Source organism: Anser brachyrhynchus, assembly GCF_964034855.1.
Source record: "Anser brachyrhynchus genome assembly, chromosome: 1".
NCBI lineage: Eukaryota > Metazoa > Chordata > Aves > Anseriformes > Anatidae > Anser > Anser brachyrhynchus.
In genome coordinates, this window is record NC_137694.1 from 55,822,203 (window position 1) to 55,845,538 (window position 23,336).

A 23,336-nucleotide genomic window follows, 5' to 3' on the forward strand; every position below is an offset into this window, starting at 1 on the left:
TAAAATATATTTAGATCTTTTTAATCTTAGGAAGAAGAGTGGTAGCATCTAAAGAAGTGGGAGAAAGTGAAGTTTTTTATTGCTTTCTCTAAGCTAGACTGTGCAGTCTCTGGGAAGGGAAAGTTTTTCACATTACCTTTATCCATTGAAAGTACTAGAGTTCGGGCAATTTTAGATTATGTACTCAGCAGCATATACACTTTCTTGTGAATCAGTGGCAGCTAAAAGCACATTAAAATACAAAAATAAAAAAAGATGTAGAGAAAAACACAAAACAACAACAACAACAACAACAAAACACAAAACAAAACAAAACAGAGTAAGCCAAATAGAAGCAGAAACTACTTGGCAGTAATTTTCAGGATATGCTGCAAAAGTGAACATTGCACACAGTCTATACACATGAACTTGAGACTGGAGATGTTTAACTTTGCAGTCCCACATATAATCTCCTTCCATTTATGGTCTTTTTACAGATGAAAAAGAGTTGTAAGCTTATCCCTTCATGTTTTTTTCTTAGTGGGTAGAAGAATTATCCCACTTATGTGCAGAAACCTCAGTGGAGAAAAATAAGGATTGGTAGTGAACGCCCATGGACTGTGTCTCTTGATGCTCTAGTCATTCATAAGTAATTGCTTTTTCTTATTTTCATGCTTTTTATTCACACCGTGTGTGATTCCAAGCAATACTTCATTATTCCTCTCACTTAATTTACTCCAAATTAGATTTTGGCTTCCCTAGGCATGACGGATCTCCCTGTCAGGTGGACACCTATCATGGCTTCTGCAATGCTTGGTGAAGTTGAGATTGAAAGAAAAGATTTTAATTAATTGTTTCAGAAAACCCAAGATCATGAACTGAGAAGACACCAAAAGGACATTTGCTAGTCAGTTAAAATCTTTTAACCCAAAATAAGATATACCTTGACTGATTGGATGGCCAAGTCAAGGCCTTTCAGTTCCAAGTCAGGACGTAGGAAAGAAGCCAAATCATCCTTTAAACGCTGCATGGGTCTTGTCATATCTCTGGAGGTCCTCCATAGCTTACCTTGCACTCAAGGGTAGTTCTGCCTGGCATGTGATATCACAGGCAGGGCAGTAGCCAGATATCACTGGGTGGGCAGAGTGGACCTAACCCACTGGAACTGGTCTTCATCTGCAGGAAAAAGGTTTCTATCAAAAGGTGAATCTGTTGGATATGAGTGCTAGCCACAAGTTACCCAACAGGTATCATGTGGTGCACAGGTTGATGGGTGTCTTTACTTAGAAGTGCTCCCTTCGGGGGAGAAAAAGGAAAAGATCTCCTTCATTGCTAACAAATTTAAGCAGGATCGTGACAAAGTAAATTAAAAACATGAACAAACATTTTACTGGAAAACATCCATGCAGTTGAAAAGATCGCACTTATCATGAGGAATTTAGACATTTTCTTACCAAGTGCTGAGAAAAAAACAATAGTTATGGCCCACATCCACTCTAGCAACAGAGGATGAAAGGTGAGAGGTCCTGAAAGCAAAGTTTAAATCAAGAGTCTAAAAATGCAGACTTACAAAGGAGCATTTTTCAAAATGGTCCTAGTCACATACTGTGTCAGACAGCAGGGGCTCAGTGCATGATTGACTAAACTGTGTAGGTAAAAAGGGATTATATTTACTAGTAACTGGTAAATTTTTGAAACAGATTGAGCTTATAGAAGACGGGTTCTATCCAATCAAAATAGAATCAGTGCTGCTGACATTTAAGATTAAAAATGCTAGGAGAAAATTTTAAACTGAGAACCAAGACAAACATGGTAGATGTGAAAAGTAAATTGTACAAATTGATATATCTGTGTGGTCCGAAATCACAAAAAAAGCCCATGACTTAGAAAAAAATCAATAAAACAGAAGGTAATGGGTAAAAAACACACATACACACACACAAAAAAATAATAAAATAGCTAATATCCCAGGTAACCAGACAATATAAAAACAGGCAACAGATAAAGACAAATGTCCAAATACCTTCATACAGATGTTTCAATTTTAAAATATGGTTTAAATGGCAGAACCATTGGGGAATACCCATTTTTTGTTTTAAAACAAAACTTTGATTGTGGAATTTTGATAAAAGGAAGACATTCAATGGAACAGTAATACAAGAAAATATATTTTGTACAAGAAGACTCATTTTAATTTACACGTGAATGCTAAACAAAATACTGTGTCCAACAGAATATATGTCTACAGTTGTGTGTACTACTACAGAATTTCAATGTCTGTGGAATTTCATTCCATGTTAAAAGGAACAGCATGCTATCAATCACCTGACCAAAATGAGATGAGTGAAATTCTAAAGACAAAGAGCTTGAAGAACAGACCAGCAATAACAATGGACAACGCAATCATACAAGACTAGGTAAATATCATAGTGCACCAAGGCACAGGCTTTGTCTGCACTGGTTGATTAAGCCTGGTCAAGGCAAAGGCTTGAGCTCTGGAACGAGATCACAGGCTCCACTCAGTTGTCAAACTCTTTAATACCTCTTTTACCCATGTCAGTGAGCAAGTCAAGGATAGTATCCAACACACGGTGTGAAAAAGGCCACCTCCTACTACAAGAGAAAAGAGGCTGTATACATTGATGTTCCATGACTACTCCAAGTCATTTGCCCTTATGACCAGAAATCAGCCGTGGCACAGTTTATTTCCCAGAATGGATGTAGGCACAGATTAGCCACTATAAATGATTGCTTCTTGGAGCTATTTCCGAAAGCACTCACAAGAAAAAAAAAAAAAAACAAGCTGTGATTTAGTCCTGAACAATATACAAGCCCCAGTACAAGTTGAAACAAAAAATGACATAAGTTTACTACAATAATATTTTGAGGGCATACATAAAAATAATGAAACTGGCAAAAAATAGGCCCAAGAAGCTGTAAAACAGGTCAAATGTTTGCAGTGACAAGGGATCTGTTAAAAGAATCATTTAAAAACTCAAAAATGAACTTAGGCCTTTTGAAAATCAAGCCATACTATAAAGGCAGGGTTATTGTGGCCTCAATCTTCTGAAAAGGTAAATGAGGCAAGACAGGTAAAGAAAAATTATAACTTCGTGATTATTTCCAACTAAATCTATTGGTTTAATAAGACATAATTACTTTTCTTACAAGCCTTGCATAACCTACAGTCTTACCAATTTGCTTTCTTATAATAAAATCTATAAGGAAACTTAAAATGCAATTGCTGAACAAGTAATTGCAGCAAAAAATCAAAGGCCTTAGTAGTGTAATGGGTTTACGTGTCAGGCTTTTGGTAGAGGGGGGGCTGCAGGGCTGGCCTCTGTGAGAAGAGTCCAGCAGCTGCCCCTTGTTAGATAAGGGCCCGTTTCAGCCGTTTCCAAAGGGACTCATCGCTGGCCAGAGCCGAGCCAGTGAGCAATGGTGTTTGCACCTCTGGGAGAGCAGATTTAAGAAAGGGAAAAAAAATCTGCTGCACAACAGCAGCTGGGAGAGTGAGAAACAGCCATGAAGGTCAAGTGGAGTAGGGGCAGAGAGTGACCGTGAAGGAGCAGCAGAGACGAAGCGCCAGGGACTGACCGCAGCCCCCATTCCCCATTCCCCTGTGCCGCTCGGGGGGAGGACGTAGAACAGGGTGGATGGCGAAAAGGTGTTTTTGGTTTGCTTTTTATTTCTCCCTGCTCTAGCCTGTTAGTAATAGGTAATAAATTTCATTAATCTCCTTATGATGAGTCTGCTTTGCCCATGGCAATAACTGTTGAGTGATTTCCCTGTCCTCATCTCAACCCTTGAGGTGTTTTCATCATATTTTCTCCCCCTTTCCCTTTGAGAAGGGAGAGTGAGAGAGTGGTTGTGGTGGAGCTCAGCTGCCCAGCTCAGTAAAACCACCAGAAGTAGGTCTCAGTATCAGAGAAAAGGAAGTACCAAATGGAAGTTTTTAAGAAGCACTCAGAGACAAATCCAGGGAACTACTGACCCATCTGTCTGGCTTTTGTACTGAATACCTGATATAAACCATGATATAAAATAGAAATAGTAGACCTAATGGTCTGTGGAGGAGTTAACATGGCTTTTGTAGAGATGTTTCAAAAAACTAGAAGAGTTCTTGGAAGAACTCCAGGAGCAAACAAACACAGGGTTATGCAGTTAGTATATTAGATTTCCAAAAAGCTTCACAAAGTCCCTCAAAAATGCTGTTGCAAAAAACTAAGTGATAAAAGAAAAGCTCTCATGTAGATTAAAGTCAAACAAAGACAGAAAACAAGTGAGAGAAATTAATGGTTAGTTTTCATCTTGGAGAAAAGCTTTAAGTGAGCTCTTCCAGGAATTTATAATCTTCAGCATGATTATAAATGATCTGGAAGAGAGGGTTACTGAGAGGTTTACTGAGAGCTTTATCTAGGGTACTCAAATCTAATGATGATGGAGAAACTGAGTATTTTACTAGGTATAAAAAGGGTATGAAATTCAGTGTTAATAAATGCACAGTAATTCATGTGACAGAAAAATAATTCTAACTTTACAACAAGATCAAAGAACGTGTAAGAGCAGAGTAATAATAATAGTAATGAGAGAGTCCAATTATCATTGACTGGCTAAATAACATGTTTCTTGAATACCATACTCAGTTCTTGTCATCTCATCTCTGAAAGAATATTGTAAAATACTCTGTAGAAACATAAAAGGTGCACAAGGGCAACTAGTGTTATCAGGAATATGGGTTTAATATGAAGAAAGACTAATTAATCTGTAATTCCTCAGCTTGGAAAAAGAAACAAGTGAGAGGTGATATGACAGAAGGTTATAGCATCACAAACAGGAGCGAGATAGTAAATAAGGAATGATCATTCATTGATTCTTATAGAACAAGAACAAAAGAACAATTTACCATGCAACCGGCACAAAATGAATCAAAAAGAAAGAAAAAAAAAGAGGTTGTTGTTTTGTTTGTTTAAATGTTTTTATTTATAAAGAAACTGACGAATGCTTTATGAATAGACATTATGAAGCCAAAAACTAAGTGGTTTTACAAAGGGGTTAGCTCAGTCTCTAAAGGCCAGAGCCATAAGTACATACTATCTTCAACAGCTTAGATGTAACCTCCATCTCAAGAAGGTTCTGGGCCAAACAGATAAAGATACCATTTAAGGATCTAATGATTTGCTGTATACTTTTCTGTGCTTACTACACCCTTGTGTTAAGCATCCACTGTAAGCTATTGGCAAAGACAGAATACAGCAATATGTCATGACTGTTTAGACCCAGTGTGTTCATCATTTGTTCCTATACTACAGCCTTTGCTCCACGTAGAAGGGAAGAACCGGGTGTCTTTAGGTGCTGAAACAGCACCATGAATCCATCGTGAATCTCCAATGAGTCTTGGCCCTGGGCAAACTGATCTAGCGGGTGGCATCCCTGCCTATGGCAGGGGGGTTGGAACTAGGTGATCTTTAAGGTCCTTTCCAACCCGAGCCATTCTCTGATTCTGTGATTTTGTGAATGAAATAAATTTGAAAATGTTCATCAATGTCCCATGTACTTCTGAATGCAGAAGAAAGACAAACAGGTTAGAAGTACGCTGCAGCAGATGCGGAAAGTACTCAGCTCAAAAAGTGCACATTGTGGACACGGACCTGGAACATTTTTAAAAAGAACAATAGGAAGTAGTCAGCCAATTATTTCAGATAGTTTTACACCTACTATTTTAAACAAACAATTTAGCCTTCAACAATGAGGACCGTACATTCCTCTATCAACAAACTGTAAAGGACACAATGAATCTGCAAAGCTTTTGACCTGTCTCATGGGAGCAAGTTTGCAGGGTTTGGGTCCACCCACTTAACCCCATGGTGAAACATCCACAGTGTAATATGAGGAGTAGTTATGACTGAGGCTGGAGAACACCAAATACTGGCAGCAAATAGGAAGGAGGTAAAAAGGGCCAAAATCGTCACTGGAGTCATTGTGCTAGATATTCACCAGTTACAGAACATGACTCTGAGGATTTCTTTTTATGGAGATTTCCATTCTGTAGTGAGAACAGAGGGAGCATGTAGGGAGGGAGGAGAAGAGGCAGAGATTGTTCACTGGAATTTTATAGGAGTAAGACTGTGTGTACAAATGTGTTTGACAGTGCATGAACAAGAAACTCTACAAGGATTGGTGGGATGGGTTGGGTTTGTTTTCCATTACCCTGTAGAAATAGAGGTTTCTCAGAAATTCTCCAGCTATTGTTCTTTGAGGCCATGAAGGGCTTTCCACTGTAGTTTCCTTTTCTAGTAAACCATTCACCTTCATTTTCCTTCCTTACATAAAAGGCAACACCCAGACTAGCAGAAACAGAACAACAGACTAGTTCAGCTTGGATCTTAATTTGAACTATTGAGGTCACAATATACTTACTACCCTAGTCTCATGCAAATACAGGTAATATATTTCCAGTTGAGAAAGATTCTGAAAAAGGAATAATAAACTAATTACTTGAAAGCAACAAAGAGAAAATTGCCTGCTCTTAAAACACAGATGATCTTTGATGCTTGAGCATACAGTAAGGAAAGGATTGCAATGATTTCATGTCTATATATTCAATGTAAATAGTCAAAGAGTTGTAAAAGGTGATTTACAGTATTAATTGAGATGCCTACCTTTCCTCCTTTGGCTATATAAGAAACATAAGTGAATTGCCTCTCAGATATACAGGGTGAGGAGCCTCTCTGGAACTTCTTAGTGGGAAACCCTGAGCAAAGAAGCATGTTGTAATTGGCTCCTGAGTCATCAGAATGATGATTCCACTCCCTTATATCAGTGCGTAGCATCACAGAAGGTAGCAGCAACCTCCCTTTGCACAGTAACTTTGTGGCTTCAGCTACTGATCAGGAAGTTTAAGACTGAGGACTCACAACAGCTCCTAAGCCACCAGACTGCAGGATTGCACAATGCTTTTTATCACTCTCACTGCAGCTAGGCGTCGTGCAGAAAGGAATGTACATTCATAGGATCAACAGCTAAAGTTTATGGAAGCTTTAATTCTGTAACCCAGTAATAAATGAACTCCCCTAACACACGGTAGCCATAGGTTCTGCTTCCATTGTCTGTTACATATTTAATTTAATGATGCTTAGTTGGATATTGCATGAAGAGTTCCTAAAGCAGAAATTCATTCTGTTCTAAAATAATTTTTATAGTTGCTGATGAAAAACACTGTTCAGCTCCCCTAGTCTGAAAATGGCATGCTACTCTACAAGTTCCAAGCTCCTGTAGTAATCTTCAGATCATAAATGTTGCTCTGTGGGGTCATGTTCTTGTATCTATAAATGTCCTTGTATCTATAAATCCTGCCTCCAAGAGCAGCCTCTGGAAATGCCCAATGAAGTGCATAAGGACAGAAAGAACAGATAGCATTCAGAGTACTGATCACAACACAAATGAACTTCATCCAAAAGGCCTGAGCAGAGTAGAAGTTGTCCCACTGACTACTGTTCTTCGTTATTAAAACCACAGCAATTCAAGGCCCAGCAAGGGGATGCATATCTGAGATCTGAATCCAGATACCAAACCTGCATAGAACATCTTTTAGGACCCACCTAGATAGAGCACAGTCATATGGCTTAGAAGAAATTGTTTTTGCTACTCATAAAAGTCCAAAGAGACTACCAAAAAATTGAAAATCCCTTAAGGTGTTCCTCAGTATTCTCTATCAGAGGCTGCCACTGTCTGCCTTATGCCATTAAGAATATCAGATTGAATTTGTGCATCTTTCAGATTTAAAATGGTATTTGTAAGGATTTAAATTATGAAAAAACAATGCATTTCTCTGCAATTTCTCATCAGCACTGCCCCATTAAACCAGCAGGAGGAATCAGCTGGCACAAACACTGAACTACCTCTCATTAGCTCTGCCAAATAACATAGCAAGGTCAGGAGGAAAACATCCTACCTCACAGGGGACATATCTGAACCAACAGAATTTTTGAAGGTCTGTTCAGATGAGCTAATAGTAATGATATTGTAAGCACAACATTCCTAACATATGAAAGGAAAAAAACTGTAGGAAGAAATAGAATTTTTTATTAGTTCAAGTTATATATTTGAAAAGCAGATATTTTGTGGAATGCAAGCCCACATTAGTTCTGAAACCAAAGCCTTTTACCTATCACAGAGTGGCACTTCTGTGCCCTTATCATGCAACACTTACTGGAAAAAAGTCTCCTCTTTCTCAGTACAGCTTATTAGAAAAAAAAAAAAAGACATCACATAGTTAAGATTAATTATATCATGCATAAACACCCAATGAACTTAAAAGAAAATCATATAGTACTTTAACATTTAAAAATAGAAAAGCTGAATCAGACTCAAGCTTACAACTTTTCTCCACTGTCATTCTCTGTTATTGACTCACTCCCTTCCTTTCATTGTATTGTTGAGTCCTTGGGTTTTTCTCAAGTAATATATCTTCCCCATGATTCCCTAGAGCCAATTTAATGTATCTCAGTAATGTTTCCTTCTTATTCTTAGAATACACTGTGATATATCACACCTTAGCTTTAAGAAAGTTTTCCTGGATTTCAACAATTTTATTCTCATTTCTAACTTACGCTTCTATTACTGTCCGTTGTTTTTTCATCTTGGATAATACTTATTCCATGCCACCAGTGGAAAGGTAGAGATAACGAAAGCTCCTTGATGACTTTTAGATCTATTTCACACAAAAGATAACAACATTCCTTGAAAGAATATAGGTTTTCTTTACAAGGCTTCCAAACCAATCTTAATCTGATAGCATTTCATGCTGTAAAGTCTGCATTTCTTGCCATGAGTTTTGCTCCAGGCAATCTGGTATTATGGTAAAATGATTGTGACCTGTCACAGGACCAGGAGGAGGCTAATGTGTTCATTGTGTATAAGCCAAAAAGTTCAAAAAACACCAACTATCTCAAAATGCAAATATCTGGATTGTTTTTCATGCCAAAACTGTGATGGACATTGAGAATGAGATCAAGCTGAAATTCACTGAAATGGATGAAAGTCATTTCCAACACATTGGATTGGAGGCTGGAAGAAGTAATTGCTGTTTATTTGCTCCTAGCTTGGAGGGTCCCTTTTTATCAGATAGTTGCAAGCTCTTTTAGTTGCATGTAGCCTTGGTATTCATTGATATTTGCTCCTTTAACAGATTTCTCTGATCCTCAGAGATTGTTGCCAGGAAAAGTAATCATCTGATTTCAGGCTTTTGAAAAGCTGAATAGCCTGCATTTTTGATACATCTTCTTTCTTGCCAGTGTTGGATTCATCATCAGAAAGAGGTTTCCCGGGTGCTGTCCTGGCTTCATTAGGTTTCTTGACTTGGGGGTCTTCCTGGCTCATATGCACTTTCTCACTGGACTTCAGGCTGTGGAAGCAATAGTCACCAACCTGGCAAAGGAAAACTGGCTCAGTGCTGTCAGGGTTTAACACCACCAAATTACCCCCCGACAAAGGCAGCTCATTAGGAAGAGTGCTTCCCTTCTGTAGGACAGGCAAATAAATCTTTGTGGGTTCTGAAGGTCCATGGAGACCTGAAGGGACAACAAGGTAGTCCCCAAATGCATTGAGGTGAGATTCAGGAAAAAATATTGGGGCTTGACCTGAAACTGGGACCGTGACACCAGATTTTCCAGGAGCAAACTCATGGCAAGAGTGGTCATTGGGGAGCTGGGGCTCCCGTGGGTCACAAGGCAACTCCCCAGCAGTGGCAAGTGGTGGATGTGTGGAGTCACTGGCTGATGGCAGTAACAGGCTGTCTGTGGCAATATATTCTGAGGGGCACTGCTGAAGGGACGTGGCACAGCCAAGAGCCTTTGGAGATTTCTGCTCTTTTGGTTTCACATTCGTGCCTTGCCCACCGGCTGCGGGGAGTGGTGAGACTTCTTTCTCATCATTGAGGTGCTGCATTGTTTCCTTCTGATCTAGGAGCAGGAAAGGCTGCTGAGGACCTGCTCCTGGCTGCTCTTGTCTTCGTGGAGCCTGGGGACAGACTTCATTTGGGAGGGTCACATACTGTAGGGACACTGATTTCTCTTGGTTTCCCACTGGATTCAGGGTCACATCCAGGGGCTGATGCATCTCAGGCTGGGAGGACATCACTGGGCTGTACAAGTATGGACCATTGAAAGCAAAGGAAGTGATTGCTGTCTGGGAAGCAGTACTTGCATCAGCACTGTTTCCCCTTGAAACAGAAAAGGAACGACCAGCAGTCCGACTTAGGCAGACAACTGGGGCACGCTCTGTCACATTTAAAGCATGGTATGGATTCTGTAGGTCCAGTGCAGTAGGAGAAACTTCTGTCTTTCCAGCCTGCCCTTCAGGGGACTCTGCCGAAGTCTTCATCTGCCTGAATGGGGGACAGTTAAAAGTTTCTCATGAGAGATATTCCTGTGGTAAACATTAAATATAAACACAAGCTTAGTCAAAATTTTAAGTAGCTACACATATGGTTAGAAGAATCTTTCTCGGTTGACTTGGTTTCTATCTTGACTAAACCAGATAGCAAAAAATCGTATCCCAAGCTCAAAAGCAACTGGCACAGGCTTTTTGGTGACAGAACACTTAATTATATCCTCCCATGAATTAGGGAGCTCTTTGAGAGTCTCATTCACAGTGTCACTATAATGTGCTGTTCATTCACCTGTCCACAACTTGAAGAAAGCTAGGCTGATCCATCTTCTCTGGAAGGTTGTATTTGAAGTCCAGCTGGCTGTTTGTCAGCCAGTTTCCTAGATGCACTTTCTGAAAAAAAGAGAAAGCAGACATGAGGAAAAAGAAGTGTATCACCAGCAGCTGAGTCAAGAAACATACAGTTCTCATGAACAATGAAAACAAGTAGCAGAGACTACAGCATCTGGCAAGATGCTGTAGTATGACTAGAAGGTACTTTCTGTTTTCCAGAAGAATGCTGCTTAAAACCCATTTTGAAGGCCTTGCCACTGACCTAACTTTACATAGCTTAGGGCTCTGAAGCTGTTCTCTTAAAGAACTCATAGAAATGTTGCAGGTTCTCTCCACAATAAACATCAAAGCTATTGCTTTGTGTAGTCTCTGCTCTACAGCATCATATGTGACACTCTGGGCAATATTTCACCTATAAGGGTTTAGTGTCTGTCATCTGTACTAGCTGACCAGAGAAACAGAATAATTGAGATGTTTACAAAACTTAAGATAAGGTGATTCAGTGCAGGGATGAAAAGTGTCGAAACCGTAAAACTAAGGCAGTGAGTGTTTATAGATCAAGAAACAGGTAAGGAATAGAAACCAAAACTATCAAGGTGCTTCTTAGAGTGGGGGAAAAAATCCATTTTTACTGAAATATCAGGCAAAAGAAATTAACATGAGACTTTAGTATAAACATATCCATTTTATCTGGAGATATAAAAAGCATACACAGGAGCATCCATGTCTAGTTTTTTCCCATCTATTTGAAAATGATGTGTTGAACCATTACAATGCAATGATGTGTTAGACCATTGCAATGCCTAATTCCATTTTATAGCAAAATAACAAATGTGCAATGTTTAACAAACAGATGTCTACTACTACAAATGTATGATTACACATGTTAAATAGGGTCTGAACTTCTCCTAAATAATGAAGAGACTAATCAAAGTATTTGTTCATTATAGGTGAGGAGAAAAAGAAGAACTCTCAAAGATTACTGGGAGTCATGAATAAAAGAGAGAAATATTGAACCTTAAAAGGTACAGGTCCCTCTTACCTCCAAGTAGCTCTGGATCAGCAGACTCTTGCTGGGGTTCGGAATCTTTTCCTCCCACAGTTTCTTCTGCCTGCAATAACAACAACACAGATTTTCAAGATTTGCCTCTCAATGTGGCTGCAAGGGGAAGAAACTGTGCCCCGTACAGCATGCTGCTCTGCTCAGCAAGGCACCGCCAAGGCCCTGTGTATTGGGTTTGCATGGCAAGGTTTTGGCAGTGGGTGGCTGCAGGGCTGGCCTCTGTGAGCAGAGCCCAGCAGCTGCCTCTTGTTAGATAAGGGCCAGTTTCAGACGGCTCCAAAGGGACTCACCAATGGCCAGAGCCAAGCCAATAAGCAACGTTGTCTGTACCTCTGTTAGAGCAGATTTAAGAAAGGGAACAAAAACTGCTGTGCAACAGCAGCTGGGAGAATGAGGAGTGAGAACTAGCCCTGCAGCCACCAAGGTCAGAGAGGAAGGAGGGCAGGAGGCGCTCCAGGCAGGGAACAGAAGTTCCCCTGCGGCCTGTGCAGAGGCCCCTGGTGGAGCAGGCTGTCCCCCTGCAGCCCATGGGTCCCACACGGAGCAGATCTCCACGCTGCAGCCCGTGGAGGAGCCCCCGGTGGAGCAGGTGGATGTGGCCTGGAGGAGGCTGCGGCCCATGGAGAGCCCCCGCAGGAGCAGGCCCCGGGCCGGAGCTGCAGCCCGTGGAGAGGAGCCCACGCAGGAGCAGGGGGTCTGGGGGGAGCTGCCGCCCGTGGGGGACCCAGGTTGGAGCAGTTTGCTCCTGGGGGATGGACCCCGTGGTACGGAGCCGTGTGGGAGCAGTGCTTGAAGAGCTGCTGCCTGTGGGCAGCCCCCGCAGGCTCAGTTCGGGCAGGACGGCATCCCGTGGGAGGGAGCCCACGGGGAGCAGGGGCAGAGAGGGACTGTGAAGGAACAGCGGGGATGAAGTGTCAGGGACTGACCGCAGCCCCCATTCCCCGTTCCCCAGCAGCACTCGGGGGTGGAGATGGAAAAGGGTGAAGTGGGGGGAAGGTGGTTTTAGTTATTGTTTTTAGTGTCTCACTGCTCTTTCTTATTAGCAATAGGTAATAAATTTCATTAATCTCGTTGTGCTGAGTCTGTTTTGCTCGTGACGACAATTGTTGAGTGATCTCCCTGTCCTTACCTCAACCCTTGAGGTGTTTTCATCATATTTTCTCCCCCTTACACTTTGAGGAGGGGGAGTGAGAGAGTGGTTGTGGTGGAGCTCAGCTGCTCAGCTGGGTAAAACCACCACACTCTGGCAGGCCACCACCCAACTCTCACCTGCACACAGACACTCACCAGGTTGCCCATTGCACACCAAGGCTCACCTCCACACAAACCGCTCTCATGTTGCACAAGCAGTGCCTCACAACTTTATTCCACTCACATGGCCAACACGCTGCTAAATCTCCTCCTCATGGTGAAAACCTACCTGAGGAAATACTTATAGCTGTAAGAAGCAATTATTAGCAAAGTGATGATGAGAACTGGCAGCATCACTGGTAGAAGCACTGGTGACAGAACTGGAAGAGAGAAAAGAGAAATAGGGAGCCACCAACAGAGGGGCTGCTTCCCATAACAGGTTTTGCATTTTGCATTTTGGTCACTCTTCACACAAACACACCAGAGAAATGCAAGTGGCACAGCACAGGATGCAAACAGGCCTTCTTACTGTTGGGATCCCCTCCCAGGTGGGAGAGACCAAATGTAGCCTGAACACCTTACTGATGACCAAAGGAGTTCATTGTTTCCTTATTGATTCTATTTTATTTGTTACTGACATCCAAGAAAACAACTTATGCTAATAAAAAGCTGGTTAGGTACCTTACTGCACCATGAACACTAGGAGGATCTTCAGACATCTTAGGTCTGCCTTACTGTGTACCGTGCTGGAGAGATGGAAGTCTCAGAGATTCTCCTGAGCTTCCTCTGCTAATAGCTATAGCTGAACATCAACAAGACACCAACTTCTTCACAAGTAGCAGAATTTGCCTCAGCTGCTTTCTTACTACTTCAAGCTTCATCAGGACAAATTATATAAGATCATATAACTTGGGCACAAGACCATTCTGATAGCAGACATTCTGCTTTTAAGTTGAGAAACTACAAAAAACATGTTAAGGTCTGTATCTCCAGTACACTCTACTAGGTGTTTTACACAACCTCATATTCACTCTGTAAATAGAAAAGGCTGATGATTTTTATTCCTCTGTCTTCTTGCAATTGCAGGCTCTTCAGTCCCTGACAGCAGAATGGACTATTAGAATCAAGAAACAAGGATGATCTTTTGGGCAGAATCTTTGCTTGATTCTCAGTCTGGAAAACTTTACAGCTGGCTGTATTGGTCTTGTGAAGAGAAGTAGGAAAGATGATTAAAAGGTCAATTCTGCTCACTGCATTCATTAGCATTACTGCTGTTCTGTAAGGCTGCACACAGGAAAGCTATCTTGTTTAGCAAGCATACCTATTTCATGGCTGGGTCTAACTTCAACATCCACTGAGAGAATCATATGTTTCTATAGCGACATTTCATCCACTAAGAGTCCACAAAACCTTACAAAATCAGCCCATATGAAAAGTACCATTCTCAGTTTCCCAGCTGAACTCCTCACTCCATTCACTCCAACTGCCCTGGTAGTCTGGACTATTCACCCTTGCACGCATTTTTCCCCTATATTTTGTAGACGGTGACAGCATCTGCAGGGTGAATATGAAGGGAGGTTCGTCATTGCTGATATTTAATATCTGCGGGGCCTGGGGAGAAGAAAGAAACACAAATGACAGAGGTGAGAACTGTCATTCCCATTCACCCAGCAAGGAGAAATCCAGGACTACTGCACTTCCTGCGACTTACCTCATCATACTTGTTCTGTTTCCAGTACTGGACTTGGTATTTCTGTTTTATGAAGTTGTACTGAAAAGTATGTTTTATCCACCTTAGTTCATACTCCTGGTTCTCTGTCGCTTTCACAGACACATTTGCAGGTGGTAGGACCTTAACTATAACACAGAGGAGATCTTAGAATACAAATCAACATCCAGATCCTGCACTCCCTTTCACCACTGTGGGTAGTATGCAGAGACTGAAAACCAGGCTGTGTTGTGGAATGCAGTAAGTCTCAGCTTTCTAACACTTCTTAATTCCCCATATCTTCATTTTCTAGTCAAATATCATAAACCAGTGCATCCATTAAATAACAGAAGATCCATATCCATTAATGCTGACAGTAATTTCTAAATGGAAAAAAGCAGTGAAATGATATTTCAAAAGTCCATACTCATCCACCATGTTCCCAGAGATTTTCAGCTCTCTTGGAGCTACTAACTGGTATCTACAAACAATGCAGGAGCTCTCCCCAGTTCTGGTCTGTAAAGAACAGCACCAGTACCTCCAGATGCATGCAGGCAGAGACGATCCACCTGGCATAGCTCACTCAGCAGAGCAGTCATACTTCATCCAGTGCTCCAGGGGACACTGCACCCCAGGAGCTCCACCAGCTTCCTGCAAAATCACACAGTGACACACTTCCACAAAACACCTCTCACTACAGCTCCCTGTCACCTGGGACAATGGCAAAGGACAATGACATTCTGATTGCAGGGAACTCAGTGTGGTGACGATTGCTCACAGAAGAGCTCTGGGATTTCTGCACAGCAGTTTCCACTACTGCCACCATCCTGAGAGCAGCAAGTGACACTGAGAAACTGCACACCTGCAAGCCACCTTGTCCAGACCTTTGACCTGTCACGGCGTCCCGACCCTCTCTTCACCAGCTCAGCTCTTCTCCTTCCCACCCACTTTTCCTCACCACCACTTGCCCACACAGCCAGCCCTCCCAGAAAACTCCCAGTAGAAGCGAGACACAACACAGCAGCTCACTGTTCTTGTAGGCTTCAATCAGTTTCTCCTCCGTCTTGGTCCGGACAGACACGTGGTACCGGCTCTGACTGCTGATGTTGCTAACAGGGATCGCACAGCTCTGCACCACATAGGGGATGTGGGGCAAGGCCTTCTCGTACACGGGAGAGCACTCCTCTTCCCTGGGGGGAGAAAGGAGGATGTGCTGAGATCAGCAGGAACGGGACAGAGCAGAAGCTCAGTGGGAGAGGCATGGGCACACTGCCACTGGCAGATCACATACGCGGATGCTGGAGTGGCCCTGAAGAACAAGCCAAAGATGACAGAGGTGGTGATCACCTTCTTCACTTCCCAGCTGCACATCAGATTTGCACCATTGAAGAGGCAGCGAAGGTTCCTGGGCTGAATGCGTTCCTGGCCTACACAGAAGATCAGAGCAAGCTAAGTGACAGGGAAAGTGCAGTGAAAGCCTTTGTCTGGGTCTGCGTGAACAAGGTCTGTCCAATGGGATGGAAATGCCAAACACTCTGGAAGAGGCAAGATGGAGACTTGCTCTTATTTCCTTTTCAAACTTCTCCACAATCTTCTGGAATAATATACTTGTCCATCCAAGTGGAAACAAGACTGACACATCCCAAAACACAATCAGTCCCCATAGAGAGCACTAGACCCATGGAGGGGCACAGCCATTTCATTATCACTAGGCAGATCCCATTGAAACAAATTTTGAGGCTTCCTGAAAGAAAGCAATGACTAGAAGGGACCACCGCTGTGACTTCTGGTGCCATTCCTATTCCTTGTAAGTAAGGTTAAACAAAGAACAGTCACAGAATGACAGAATACCCGAAATTCGAAGGGACCCACAAGGATCACAAGGCCCAACAAAGAGTCTCCTTTGCTGCTTACATGAATCATTTCACTGTTGCCAAGCTAAGTTGAAGTGAACAACTTAAATGGACTGTAATGGGGGAAAAGATAAAACAAAGTACCATCTGCATCCTTCTCAGCAGATGCCTCAATTCTCCTGGGCCCATATGCTCTGCCAGCGTTGTGCCAAACCACATCCCCCAGCCCTGGCTTCTCAGCCAGCTGTCCTACCCTTGCACAGCCCCACTCTGACCCACGCTACCTTCGGGGGTCTCCCAGGACACATCCGTGCTCCACTCGCTGAATGGCCCAGAGAAGCCTCTGGCCTGCTCCGCTCTGGCTCGCACACGGGCAACGTATCGGCTCCCTGGCACGAGGTGGCTGAGGTGGCAACGTGTGGTGTTGGAGAGCAAGCGCGATGCAGCCTTCTGTTAGTGGGGAGGGCAAATGGGGAACAGAGAAGAGGTGCAGAGAAGGCAGGGAAGGAGCAAGGAGGTGACTGTCAGGACGCACCTCCAAGCAATCCCATGCACGTGATGGTGACGCACATGCTGACACATAGCGCTCCTCGCTCCCATTGCACAGGGCTTCTGCCTGCATGCTGCCAGCATGGCGCTGGAAGGGCAAGGCACAGGCATGGCCAGCTCCAACCCAGCCCAGCAGATGGGCCAGCTCCTGCAGCTTGCAGAGCCTTGGCTGGCTCCAGCACCAGCTACACAAGGGTCACAGCACTGCCCAGCTCAGAAATATGTGTAATCTGCCCAAGACACTTGTCGTGGTTTCAAATGTATTTTGCCGTTCTCCCACATGAGCCATCCCATGGATTACACATGAAAAGTGCTTTAATTTCATTTGGGAGGGGTTCAGGGTAAAATAAATTTCAACTCGTTTGCACAGCTTTTACCACAAGCCCTCAACTGCCCCAAAGGGTGCCGCCCAAGTCAGGACAGCCCAGCTCATCCACTCTTACCTCCCAGGACTCCCACTCCCGCTTGTAAGCGACTTCATACTCCAGTGCATTGCCCAGCCCTTGGCTTCCTTCAGCTGCTGTCCAGGTCAGCAAGAAGTCTCCTGAACTCTCTCTGACTGCGAGGTTTTGCGGCGGGAGGGGCTGAACTGGAAGGTGAAGGTGCAACATGTGAATTGAGACAGGGACAGGAAGGGAGGAAGAAAATATCTAGCTAAGCTTCCCCATTTCCACAGCATCTTATCATATTTTACAGCAAGTAGTTTCTTGTTGAGAGCCCCTTCCATGTCTGGCCACTCCCAGAATCTTGCCCTTTCCCCTCCCTGCCACATCCTCCCAATGTAGAACTGTTTGGCCGTTTTCCCAATCGAATTGCAATTCACTTCCTGACTGATCTGCAAAAACGTTCTCAAAGATCTCAAATATTCATTTGAAAATAGAACTTGGCATTAATTCCTTACCATTTTGGAAAAGATGAACGTTTAGTTGTGTTTCAAGAATCTTGTTTGGTTTGAAGCTGTAAATATCCTTTATCCCTATTCCAAAATATTCTACAGTTTTCCGACAAACCCAGAGGATGTAGGGGTCTGAAGTCTCAGGTAAGGCACTTTCTGTCTCACGTTCGCAAAGAATCTTCTTGCTCTCGCTGTGTAAAGAGGAAGTGATCTATAAAGATCTGATTTGGAAACATATTGTTCATGCAAAATTAAATGTCTGAAACCAATTCCATCCCATTCTGTTGTTCTAATTTACTTAGACACTTATATCCTCATTATCACTGTATCTATTATTCTTGTTTTGCATCAACTAATATGACTAGCATTTTTAACACTAGGATTTTTCTCAAATGCCTTCGCATTTCAAAATATGCAGTGAAATCTTATATTTTGGTACGGCTCTACTTTTGTGGGGTTTTTAGCCTAACTCTTAATAATCTCATATTTTTATGTGAGAAATAATATGATGAAAAATAATATCATGAAAATGCATCTTTTACTTAGAGTGAAATGTGATAAAGTTTCCAAAGATCCTTAGCTTCTTGAAGAAATTCATTTTGCAGTCCCAGAAAGACACATAATTTTTTTCTACAACCAAAATGTACTTCTATATCCTGTTCGGTTCTGTCAAGGGACCTTATGCATTCGTTACAGATTTCATCCCGAATATTAGGCATCAATTTAGATAGTCTTTTATCAGGCCAAGGAGCATCTTAAAGATTAAAAACAATACTTTAAACTAGTCAGAAGAGGATAAGCTTTGTGTGCTTGCAGTAAGCTAAGCTGCTGGAGAGATGTGTTGCTTCACTTCATACCCTCTGGAATTTTGCTTGAGCCTATGGCTTCATGTGCAGTATATTACATTTTTCCCGTTCAGATGAGAAGTACTGTGTATAAACGAGCTCAAATACTGTCTTGAAGGATAGGATGGAATCTCCTAGCCAACCATATGCCAGCAAGGATTATCCAGCAGTATTGATATCTTGAAAAGTTGTGTATTGGCAAGGAAACTAGGGATATTCCTGAAGTATGGATGGGATCAACCATACATGTCTGTGCCCTTAAACAAGAGAGTCAGCCCAAGGGATGTGAAGCCTTGACGATATTTCTATCTGCCCATCAGCACCAGCTTATAGTTTGGGATTTAGTCAACTACTGTTCATCTATGAGCTGACCGTGTTTAATCATTGGCCATTTTGATTTCAGCTGTCCACAATTAATAGCTGCTTATCTGATTAGTTCACTTCATTCATGTTTCCTGTATGATCCACAGAAAACATTCTATCATATAAGCATTACAGAGCATTTTCCAAAGGTATAAGAATGTTATATCATCTTTTTTTTTCAGAAATATTAGTTTCAAGGTCCTGTTCCAAAGCCTTCAACTGATTTCAGCTGCTTTTACATATATGAATTCTCTCTTACTTATAACAAAATCAAGAGTTTTCCCTTTCCTTCCTGTATCTGCAGATGCTAATTCATTTTCTTCTCAGCTTTCCATCTTTACCTTCCTCTCTTCCTTGACTATTCCTCCCTCTCTGTCCTTTCTTATCCTCACAATTGATTGAGTCTGGTGATTCAGTTCCCTTTTCATAAGGAAACAGATGTAGTAGAGAGATACTGTTATAAACAGACCAGTATCTCTGGGAGGAAGATTGATAGCACAGATGAACTTATCAGTTTTTGCTGTCTCACAAACACAGTCTATTCAAGTTCTTCAGAACTGATCAAAAATATACTCAGTGATGCTCCTAAACAGGCAAAGCAACTGGGGAAATGTCTCCTCCCTGCTAGCTTCATGAACAACCCTCAAACCCACTCTTGTTCTGACACGACCTTCCCCACCCCAGGAATAGCAACATATACGCCCCATCATATTTGCTATCCATGTTCCACAACAAAATCATGGAGAAATAATTGAAAATATGATAAAAATTGCTCCCCTATCACAACCTAATAATTTCTTCTCTTTCTAGAAGACAATAGCAAGCACAACTTTTACTTCAACTCAATGACAGGAAGAGGTGAGGCCACTTTCCAAAAATCTGACTGCCAACCCCTGGGATTCCAAGTTGTGTCCAAGTTCTCACTGGACTTTTATCCAGCACAGTACATTTCAGGTACTTACTTCTGAATACTATCCCTTTGGTAAAGTGTCATACCAAGGAGGGCATGAGCCTCTATATGCTCTTTCCATTTGCACGTCACCTGTGAGCTGTAGTCATTGTAGCAGCTCAAGCTCTTCATTGAGACACTACCTGAGAAAGGAATCCAGGAAAAAAAAAACAAAAGGGAAAAAAAAAAGCACTGATTACAAATAGAAATAGTGAGAGAAAGCAGGAAGTACCAGCAGTTCCACAGGAAGATCCAGTCTTTTGGATGTTGCTGTTGGTAGCCCAAACACCCACACCCTCTTCCTGCCCACTGAGGTCTACTCTCATACTCTACCATCTGAACCACATACCGCTATGTCACAGTCTAGTCCTCCTTCCTATTCACTCATTAAGCAATAAACTTGTTAATTTCCTCTGTTTGTTCAGCATTTCACCTGTTCATATCTCCAGCCACAATATAACCTATCTGTCTGCAGACTTTCTGCATTTGAGCAAGACACCTGTTCTCCTACAGCACACAAGATGGTAGCAGAAGGAAGTAGAAAATGAGGAACAGTATCAGCTGAAAGGAGACAGCTATAAAAAGAGAGGGAATAAAAGCAGAATAAAAGAAAATATAAATTTGAAACTCACCATTAATGGCTTGGTCACTGAAGACCAAAGACAGATTCAGCAAAATGATGAAAATCTCTTTCATGTTCATGCTGTCCTTTCCACATATAAATGATTTAATTGCAAACTCTCTTTTTCAGCTTATTGTGGAGCTTCTTGTTTTCATTTCATGTAAAGAGAAGTAAAACTGAATTAGGGAACTTTAGTCATTACGCTGTGTTGAAGTGACATTCAGAAAGAACTCCTACAACACATTTATTGTGAAAAAAATCAGAAAGAACTTTTATCAAGTCTTTACTTTAGGACAAAAACCCTGTCTTATTTTGTGAACCTGAAATATGACCAGAGAATGAAAAAGTAAATGTGCATTTCCAAGGAAGTGCAGGGATTCTTTCAGCTAAGACTATTAACAAGAAACAGTCCTAATCTGTGAAAAGAACTCATCCTTCAAATTCATTCATCCTTCTGCACTTCATGCTTAGAGCCTTCATAATGAGCCCCAATGTTGCTCTGCTTTCTTACTTTCCTTAAAAATACATTTTCCAACCACATACCACATATAGGAGTTGAAATTCCATATTAATTCACTTTCAGGTTTCTCTTCAATATGCTACTGTTTCAGCTACTCCCCAAACAAGCTGCAAATTGTACAAATACATCCAAATAAACTATTTCTTTTGTTTTGGTGATTGCCAAGATCCAGAGTAGATTGAGTGATTGAAAGACCATGGACCACCTTCTGTAATACTGGAATTCGAGCACTTTTGGCAGTCTCTCATTGCTCTTTCAAAAGTATAATCAGCTCACAAAGCTGACACTTGTACTCAGGGAACATGTAGTCCCTAGCTCTTTTCTACTTTAGGGGAGCATGGAGAGAGCTCCTTTTAAATTCTTACTGACTTTCAGATTCCTGAATGCTGCTTGACACCAGAAACAGCTGGCTGAGCCCTTAAAGAATCATCACAGTTAAGAGACCCCTTAACATCTTCCTAGTCTTTGAATGAGAGCAGACCCTTCTATTTTGCTTTCCCCAGAAAGAAGCATAGTTCCTTTACCTGGATCCGGAGTTGTCAGTTAGGCAGATGATAAAACTTGATGGGTGAGTCTCCCTGTCCAGCTTTCCCCAACAGCATCAGAATCTTCTGATGAAGAAATCAGCAAAAACACGCTTCTTTGGAATTGGAGACGGAAGCTATAAACAATTACAGGATTTTCCTGGCAAATAAATCTTTAAAATAAGTGTTATACCTTCTATACCTTCAAATGTCAGTTTTATAGAAGAAGACCACACCCTTTCAAGGAAAGGAGTTGCGTATGTAATTGCACAGTCTGTACTTCCTATTTTAACCCCCAAAGCACTTACTCAGATAGGACTGTTTAACTGGGAAGAGAGGGGAAGGAAGTATGCCATTGGTAATCTGCATGTTAACAATTCGCTGATCATGGGGCTAGTGTATTTTCAGAAAAAGAGGCAGGAAATTGGAAGATTGACTGAAACAGAAAGGAGAAAGAATAGCAAATATTTCCCTGTTTTTTACTCCAGTGTTGTTTCTTGCTTTATTGTGGTCTAGACAATCTTCAAGGCTGGGACTATTTTGTAGTTTTTGTTTGTATGCATATATATAATTGGAAGGGGGGAGACTACCTTTATCTCTGTAATCTCCTAATTTGAGCAATATTTTAAAACCCTTTAAGTTTTACTGATTTCAACAATCAATACGTGATTATAATTTTATAGTACATAGAGGAAACAAAAGAAAACTGGTGAAAAGAGTTGATCTGAAGTTATCCTATATCCAAAGCAGCTATACTGTTTTAAAACCAGCTTCAAAGCTTAAACCAGTAGCCTTCAATTATAAATTCTATACGAAAGCTAGATAGCCCTAAGGGAAAGTCCTGCACCTGGGGACAAACAGCCTGAGGAACCAGTACATGCTGGGGGACACTCAACTGGAAAGCAGCTCTGCAGAAAAGGAGCTGGGGATCCTGGTAGACACCAAGTTGAACATGACCCAGCAACATGCCCCTGCAGCTAAGAAGGCTCATGGTACTCTTGGCTGCATTAGGCAAAATATCACCAGCAGGTCAAAAGAGGTGATCCTCTGCTCTGCTCAGCATTGTTGAAGCCACACCTGGTGTATGCATCCAGTTTTGGGCTCCCTAGAACTTCTCTAAATCCCCATACTAGAACTTCTCTAAATCCCCATATTACTGACCAAACCCATTGTAAGCACAGTTAGCCTCTCACAAAAACTACATCAATATACAAGCGGGGAAAAAAAAAAAAAAAAAAAAAAAAGAGTATTTCATGAATAAGGAAAGCATTTATGGAGCAAGAAGGAGAATCTGGGTGTACCTGAGGAAACCATGTGTCATTGGGACTATCAGGAGGTGTGCATATAAAACCTGTAAACAAGGGGGTAAATATATGAATTTACTGGATGAGCAGAATTTACTTTTCATTACAGTATAAAGGCAGACAAGAATTCTCCTGCTCGGACTTTAAAAGGCTAGTAAGTTTATATTTTTTCTTCCTCCTTTTTTCCCAGCAAAGATTTTCGTTCCCTTTCCTTCCTCACCCAAACAGCTCCTCCATCTTACAAGAGACTTGCTAAGCTGCTGGTTCCATCAGAGGATCTAGTTGTCAGTGGAAATCTTCAGATGATAG

At 41.8% G+C, this 23,336-nt stretch overlaps 1 protein-coding gene across 2 annotated transcripts; it reads right to left on the minus strand.

Moving 5' to 3' along the window:
* Positions 1-8,042: 8,042 nt before the first annotated feature.
* On the minus strand, positions 8,043-22,034 carry LOC308188125 (cytokine receptor common subunit beta-like). 2 transcript variants are annotated; one of them, XM_080576788.1, is made up of 14 exons: positions 21,724-22,034; positions 20,690-20,820; positions 20,071-20,200; positions 17,907-18,091; positions 17,449-17,594; positions 16,741-16,906; positions 15,895-16,030; positions 15,633-15,793; positions 14,607-14,752; positions 14,335-14,506; positions 13,185-13,275; positions 11,744-11,813; positions 10,661-10,761; positions 8,043-10,366 (listed from the first exon to the last, which is right to left on the minus strand). In XM_080576788.1, exons 2-14 carry the CDS (start codon positions 20,757-20,759, stop codon positions 9,163-9,165), a joined length of 2,778 nt encoding a protein of 925 aa, XP_080432914.1. In that variant the 5' UTR covers positions 20,760-20,820; positions 21,724-22,034; the 3' UTR covers positions 8,043-9,162. The 2 variants fall into 2 exon arrangements, with proteins under 2 accessions (XP_080432914.1, XP_080432913.1); XM_080576787.1 differs by having other exon boundaries at positions 20,690-20,823.
* Positions 22,035-23,336: the final 1,302 nt, after the last annotated feature.